General features: G+C 42.1%; 2 protein-coding genes across 2 annotated transcripts; one reads left to right on the top strand and one right to left on the bottom strand.

The window, feature by feature from the left end:
• Positions 1 to 760: 760 nt before the first annotated feature.
• On the bottom strand, positions 761 to 3,692 carry cldn1 (claudin 1). The gene is made up of 4 exons (XM_040171751.2): positions 3,353 to 3,692; positions 2,460 to 2,624; positions 2,154 to 2,238; positions 761 to 1,820 (listed from the first exon to the last, which is right to left on the bottom strand). Exons 1-4 carry the CDS (start codon positions 3,690 to 3,692, stop codon positions 1,658 to 1,660), a joined length of 753 nt encoding a protein of 250 aa, XP_040027685.2. The 3' UTR covers positions 761 to 1,657.
• Positions 3,693 to 4,115: 423 nt separating this feature from the next.
• On the top strand, positions 4,116 to 6,314 carry LOC120816232 (uncharacterized). Its single transcript, XM_040171726.2, has 2 exons — positions 4,116 to 4,255; positions 4,377 to 6,314. Exon 2 carries the CDS (start codon positions 4,383 to 4,385, stop codon positions 5,946 to 5,948), a length of 1,566 nt encoding a protein of 521 aa, XP_040027660.2. The 5' UTR covers positions 4,116 to 4,255; positions 4,377 to 4,382; the 3' UTR covers positions 5,949 to 6,314.
• The last annotated feature ends 1,298 nt before the right edge of the window (positions 6,315 to 7,612 follow it).

The following is a 7,612-nucleotide window of genomic DNA, read 5'->3' as shown; positions in this document are numbered from 1 at the left end:
TGCTGCAGAGTCACTGCAGTGTTTGTTGTGGAGTGATGGAGAACAGCGTGTTCACACTGTGGATCAAACGGAACACAACTTTGTTATCGGCGTTATTGGTGGATTAGGGGGTAGAAATCCTACATCCTTAGTCCATATATGGTGTGTGTGTGTGTGTGTGTGTGTGTGTGTGTGTGTGTGTGTGTGTGTGTGTGTGTGTGTGTGTGTGTGTGTGTGTGTGTGTGTGTGTGGTTCTATACTGTAAACATAGATGGGTCCACACTTTTAGAATCAGCTTTCCATAAAGTGTGAAAGGACATGTCCGGACAGGAGACAGGGCTAAAGGTATGCTGGGACGCCGCTCCCCTGCCTCCTCTCGTCTTTTTTGTCCCCGAGGCAACACATTTGTGCAGCAGTCGCTGCCACATGTTGAACAATGAAAAGGTGCCTTTTTAAAAACGTCTCGTGTAACCCCGGACGCCTTTTGATATAACGTCCCTCCTATTTATATTTCATATGTTAATTCTCGGTTTTTATAGGCCAAAATATGACGTTGTCATAGATGTCAAAAGGCACAGGAGAGATTGCACACCCAGAAAAACGTGGAAACAGCGACCACCCAATGTTGCGGCTCCTTCTCCTGCACATGCGCAGAGTGTATCTCGCGGCTGCAACTCCGCTCTCTCAGAGACGTCACGTTAACCACGTCCGAGGAAGACACGGGACAAATATATTAGACATATAACATGTCATAGAAAATCATGAAAAATGCCATTGTATATTTTTACATTAAAGTCAGAACTTTGTATTTTTTTTATTGTAGTATGTCATTATAAATGTGATAAAAATGCATAGGACAGTAGATGGTGAGATTATGTCATAAAACATCCTAAAGAAGAAATTACTTACATTACATTACAGTATTCCGTCAATATGTTATAAAAAGGGAAAGCATTCCGTGAAATTGGCACAGAAATAAGACATCCAACATAATGTACATTAAAATGGAAAGCTTATAATAAAGGAAATAATAACCTATATCATAAAAAATATCACAGCAAAATACAATAATCAGACATACAAAGCCATTTATTTTTTATGCTTTTTTTACATTTTACTATTACATGATAAAAAACTCGTTTTTAAAAAAAGCTTGTTTTTAACACTTTTAAAAACATTTTCAACGGTGTATACTATGCCTGTTTTCAACACACCATACTACCTTCTCTATATTTTCACTTACTTACTTTTTTTGAAGTAACTTTTTTGTTCCTTTTCTAAAAACACCATCACTTTTTTTTACTGTTTTCGACATATTTTTTCAACTTCATCGGCATACTATAATATGTATTTTTATTATTGCCGCTCCATGTATTAATTAGTACATGGGTTTGTCATACAGCATGTAAAGAGTGAGTGGGTAGTGGTAGCAGGTGAGCGAAAAGTACAGAGAAATGCAAAACATTATTGGCTTGCAGGGGTTTATTCGATCACAAGCCATGTGTTACACATCAAGCCAACCAAACCTGAGTGCTATAAAAACATGCCATACTACAAAGGCCATGACGATACACATTGAGGATACACATTGCAAAACATTTAGACACGAAAACAGAACCCTAATGGACAGAAAATGATTCCCTGAAGTCTGCGTTCTTCCCTGAGCAGAGCAATGGCCTCAGACAAAGTCCTTGCCCGGCGGACCTGTAGAGCGAGGCGGTGGGTAGCGGGGAGATTTCCCGGAGCTCTGGCTGGAGCAGTTGCAGCAGAGGAAGCCTCCTCCTATGATGATGAGACAGGCCGCTCCCCATCCGACAAACAACGCGCTTCCGAATTCATATCTGTAGATTATTCAGGCGTCACACTGATACTCGTGCTTGCATTTGGAAAAGACAAGCACTACAAGTTCTCAAGTCTAGATACAAGCCGAGTATGTTACATTCAATTGGGCTGGATTGGCTTTAGAGCAGAACCATGTAAAGTACCACTACTTGTGGTTTTAAGTTAATTAAGTGATGTAATTTAGTGAGTATGCTTGAAAATAAAAAGTGTAATGATGATCTCATATTTTGGGAGATTGTCATATTTATTTTACTTATACATACTTATTACACAAACATAGCGATGATAATGTGTGAATTCCTGACTGAAGGTGTAGAGAAGGACCAGCTCACCTGGAATTAGTCGGAGTGAACGGGTCGTAGAATTCCTGAGCTATTCTGTGGCCGTACCAAGATGTTCCCACCAGAGCAAGCAGACCTGAAACCACGAAGAGAAAAACCTCTCAGTGTCATTTGTCTTGTAGCTACATTTCCGGGAACCAATAAATTAACTTCAAGCCAAATCATGTTAAAGATGTGTTGCAATCCAGGAGTGAAAGACGTCTTCAAGGCAAAGAACATCCCTACACGTGAAAATGATGCTTGTGCGGTGCGAGTCCTTGCTTGTCGTGTGCATGTCTGATGTGTTTGGATTCTGACCAGCAATAATAAAGACGACCCCTCCGGCGAGAGCCACTTTGTCCTTCTGTTCTGGTTGATCCGCCATACAGGTGGTGCACCTCATGCCCACGACGCACACCATCATGGAAATAAAGCACAGCAGGATGGAGGACAGCATCAGCCCCCGTGTGCCCTGTACAATCCCTGCAAACAGAGACACAACACACAATTGTAGATTTGAGAAATTTTCATGTTATTTCCAAGCTTTCTTTTCTCATTTGCATTACCTGGGTTATCCTATTGCCACTTTAAACACATATTCATTTCAAAAAGTGATTACTTGGGAACACAGATCTTAAATTAAAATCGGAGGTTAAGAAATCTCTTTATTATATCCCACTATTCTTCCTGTTTACAACAGGCAAAGAACATGGAGGAACACACTCAGCGGAGGCGCACTCGAAGCTTTCCTATCGTATGTCGACCTTTCATCATGTATCAATTACAGAATACATTTACATAGGCCAGGTTTACATTTGTAATCCAACACAATCACCATCTTTTACCCCTCCTTAATTGGTTTAGGAGCAGAATAGGTTTTTATTCTGTTAGCAACCAGATGTTGGTATTTGAGGGACACGTCTCAGCATGTAAGGAAGGTTTGAATGACCAGAGATAATCACACATTCCTCTGTTACAGCATAGAGGCCCACTCATCTTCCTTTTAACATTGAGGCACTTCTTAGATTCATTATTTCAATTCTATAATTGAAAAATATTAAAAGAAATCTAACATTGCCATTCCTTTACCACACCCATATTTTTGTATTTTTTCTGTAATTATTCTGGATAGAAAAAAATGTAAGACTAGGAATGCACTTAAGTTGTTATACGATGATATAATGAAAACACAATGTGTAAAACAACAGTACCTGGTAGTTGTAGAAGAGAATCGTACACTTTACACTGAACCTGACCGGTGCTCTGCGATACACAGCTCTTCCAAAGCCCTTGAAACATCGCCTGGGCTGTGATGATATTGTCTCCTGAAAACGACGAAGCTTTCCATTCCACCATGACTGTGGACGCTATCGAGCCAATGAAGCCCAGAAAGGCCAAGGTGAAGCCAAGAAGTTGAATACCTGCGTTGGCCATCGTTTGATTTGAGAAAATAGATGACGAAAGTGAAAAAGAAAAGAAAAGCTCTTCAACCTTTCTCGATGTGGTTCCCAGAGGCTTTGTGTGCGGCAGCAGGTTTGAATACCTGCACATCCTCAGGGAACATCCCCGAGCCGAGGGAGGGTCCGAGAACGGCAGCAACTTGGACTTGAAAGTTAAGAGGAGGACACCTAGTGGAAGAGATGGTCCCTTACAACAACCGAAAACAACACTATTCACGTTTTGTGAACAGCTGAGGTTTTTTCTTTCAAAAGCCATTTCAAAGCATTTTGATTATGGATGGACAAATGTAATTCCTGGAAAGAGTTACTTTTCTCGTGACAGCACATTGATTTTGTTTTCCATCTGCCTTGTTTACTCATCTCTGTCTGACTTCTTCTGAAACTAACACTCATTTCTAAAGACGGAAGACTCACTCACCCAGACGACAGTAGTTTTTACATGTTGTAAATATCAAATTATCAAATGAGAGTTTGCTTGTTTCTTAGAGTTGGTTTTAGAGGATCGCCCCCTATTTCTTTAAGCAAATGAAACCATGCGGTAGCAGAATGCTGACCAAAGGTTTTTCTCTTGCCTCATTCTGCACTTTGTGTCGGCTGGCCCGAGGATTGACGGGGACATTGTTTTCAATCCGTCGGGCTCCCAGAAACACACAGGTACGTGGGATTTCATTTTTAAAAACAGATAAATACTCATTCTTGCCATTGAAACAAACAGCTGTATGAAGCAACATTGACGTTCCAATAATTCATAGAAACCTTCTTCATGTGTTGACAGTGAAAAATGGACGACAAATTGTGTCTGCTTCTGTTCCTGGCGCTGCTTCTCTGTCACAGAGGACGGACACAGTTAGAGACCTCATGTCCACTCAAATGCCAGTGTTTCACTTCAGTCCAAATACTGTGTTCTGACGTGCGGATGACCTCTTTACCCAGGAACACGTCCAGGCAGGTCAAGGACTTTATAGTGATCGAATCCGCCATCTCGTACCTGTTCTCCCGCACTTTAGAGGGAAGCCCCGAACTCACCAAACTGGTCTTCCTAAGTAATGCACTGCAGAGTATTCACGCTCAGGCTTTTGAGCATCTGACTGAGCTGCAGGAGCTGGAAATCAGCGGGAACCCTTTGCTGAAAAATTTATATTTGGGGACTTTCTCAAAGCAGAGAAACCTGAATAAACTGATGCTTAACTTCAACAGGTTAAAGACTGTGCTTCCTGGCATGTTTGACTCTCTTAAACAGCTCGAAACTCTTCAGATGAAGGGAAACATCATATCAGATCTGCCCATGTTCCTTTTCCTGAACCTCCATAATCTGCGCGTCCTGGATTTGTCCCAAAATATGCTTGATGAAGTAAAAAGGGAAACTTTTTCTGGTCTTTCAAGACTGGAAATCCTGAGAATGAACAGCAACCTCCTCAGCAATCTGACATCTGACATGTTCCACAATATGTCGCAGCTGATGGAGCTACACTTTGAGGGGAATAAGATATCTGAACTCGCTGACAACATCTTCTTTGTGTTAACTAAACTCAAGGTGCTGAACCTCCGTGGAAACCGCCTCACGGTTTTCAGTGATAAAGTATTTGGATTTGAGGCAACAAATTTGAAGGAACTGAATCTACAAGGGAACAGATTGACTGAGCTGTCCTCTCTAAGCAGTTTGACGTCTCTTTCTGACCTCATCCTGTCCTCCAATCAGCTCTCTCAACTTCCCGAGGACATTTTTAGAAATGTTACAGCCCTCGAGAATCTTGATCTGTCAGAAAACCAGCTCACTCTGCTGCCTGAGATGATCTTTCACAATCTGCGTGGTATCAGGGCAATCCATCTACACAAGAACCGCTTGAGCAAGGTGGCCAGCAATCTGTTCCAGGACCAGTCTCTCCTTGAGCAGCTCTACCTTTCTGACAACCAACTGGAAACCCTCCCTCAGAGCTTTTTAGACCATTTTCTCATCCAGCACACAGTGAGACTGCACGGGAACCCCTGGAAATGCGACTGCCACATGTCGTATCTGCACGACTGGGTGCTGACGAACAGCAGAGATGTGGAGATGCTGGACCGGATGCTCTGCGCGAGCCCCGTCTATTTGAGAAGGCGGCCGCTCGTCTCCGTCCACAAGGACCAGCTGGTGTGCCCGGTGTCTGAAGAGGCCGTGGCTGATCTCAGGGGCTGTAGCCTCCGAGCCGCTGGTGACACTGTGACTATCAGTTGTAAAGTGGATAGATGTTCTCCGTTGACAGTGAAGGTAAAGTTTCAGGAGGAGGACGGCAGCATTGAGGAGCATATTTTGAAAAATGAGCCTCAATGTGGCAACGACACAATGATTGAGATCCCTGTGCAGTAGTTTGTCTTCTTATTCTGACTTTTGTTCATTGTCAGGTATTCAGGCTTTCTCCATGCAGAGTCACACAATATGTTCAGTCAATACTCTAAACAAATGTCTGAATCAGCACACAACACGTGTGCTGCTGAATGATAACAAGGGTGGATGAACCCTCCTCTGGTAAAGTTCAAAGTTCAACTCACATGCTTTTTAAGACTATTGAAAAAAAGGGAACTTTTATTGAGCATCTGCTGTTGAATCTCAGTAAACTGCGTCCTTGTTAAAGCCGGACATGATTAGAACCACACGTACCGACAGCTTTGGAATGTTCTGGAACAGCTACCAATGTGAAAAGTTCAATAAAATGTTTTGTTTGCTTCTTTAAAAGATTTCTTTGAAAGTAAAACACAAAAGTTTGGACCTGTAGTCTGTTCTTATAATATCACGAAGCTCAATCCATGGATAAATGCACACAGCCTTTATTCAGGAACCGTCCTCTTAAACTCGTGATCAGGACATGCATAACGTTGTGTGCAACTACACAGTCACTAGTGCTGCTAAAGTCCATGTCATTGACAGCAAGCCCACAGAAAGAGCCGTGGGCTTTCTACACAGTGGAAAACAGTGGCTGAAGACCAAAGGCTTACATTGGGAACGACATGTCTGTAAATAAAGGAAAAATATAATATAAAGCGTTAAACATTTTTTTGCTTTAGTCGCTACGGAGCAATATCACAGGAATGAATGGGACGCCGCCTCAAACGCCGTATCATGGACAACCTACACATTAAGGCCAATCTGGCAAAATAGCCGCAATAACTAAATTAAACGGTTGATGAATATATCTGCTTCCATTCCTCTGATTTCATGTGTTTTTATGTTTTATCTTCCCCGATGTTTTACTCATACACATTAAGAAACCTGTCAGACGTGTGAAGTGCAGTAAAATGTTCAGTATCTTCCTGTGCAGTAAAGGCATAATGGAAATAGAAGGTGAGTAACTCAAACGTGTACCTTGCACACTTACATATTATATATTTTTTACAGGATTGTAGACAATCTGTCATGCAGGCGTTAGAAGAGTTGACGAGAGCGTCTGATCACTCCACTGCCTCTGAACACTGGGAGGGAGGATGAAGAGTAAGGGAGGAGGGAAGCCCCGACACAACAAGGCTCACAGATGGCTACACCTTGAATACAGCACCCTGACTCAGGGTTAATAAGGGTCAAAGGCCACGGGGTCCATTGGGTCTTCGGCCCGAGTTGAATGACATCACAATTCACACAACAGAAAAGAGGTGACTCGTCTTACTTCCAAAGTTTGGAGTGAAGGCATGAAATTGGAGGTAATCCACAAGTGGACAGAATGGTATCAACATGACATTTAAAATGTCGAATGCAGGGTTGTTGGCTAATGGACAACAAGACGTGTGGAAGTCTTTAAACGCACATCTTTATTCAGGGTGGTGCCTGGGTTTATATTGATAATATAGACAGCTTAAAGGAGAGTAATAAGGTCACAGTATAAACAAACCACATTAACTCAAAGAGAGACCAGCTCGCCCTACAGCTTCCTTCAGCTCTACTTATTTGTTTTTTAGACACCACAACTTTTGGTTATTTTGGTTTCTTCTCAAAATTGCTGCCGACAGTTTTGTTTCCGTGGAATTTAAAGTTAAGTTTCG

This window comes from Gasterosteus aculeatus, chromosome 3 (genome assembly GCF_964276395.1).
Source record: "Gasterosteus aculeatus chromosome 3, fGasAcu3.hap1.1, whole genome shotgun sequence".
Classification (NCBI taxonomy): domain Eukaryota; kingdom Metazoa; phylum Chordata; class Actinopteri; order Perciformes; family Gasterosteidae; genus Gasterosteus; species Gasterosteus aculeatus.
The sequence above is the reverse complement of the archived record's forward strand: the minus strand, read 5'-3'. Positions and strand labels throughout refer to the sequence as shown.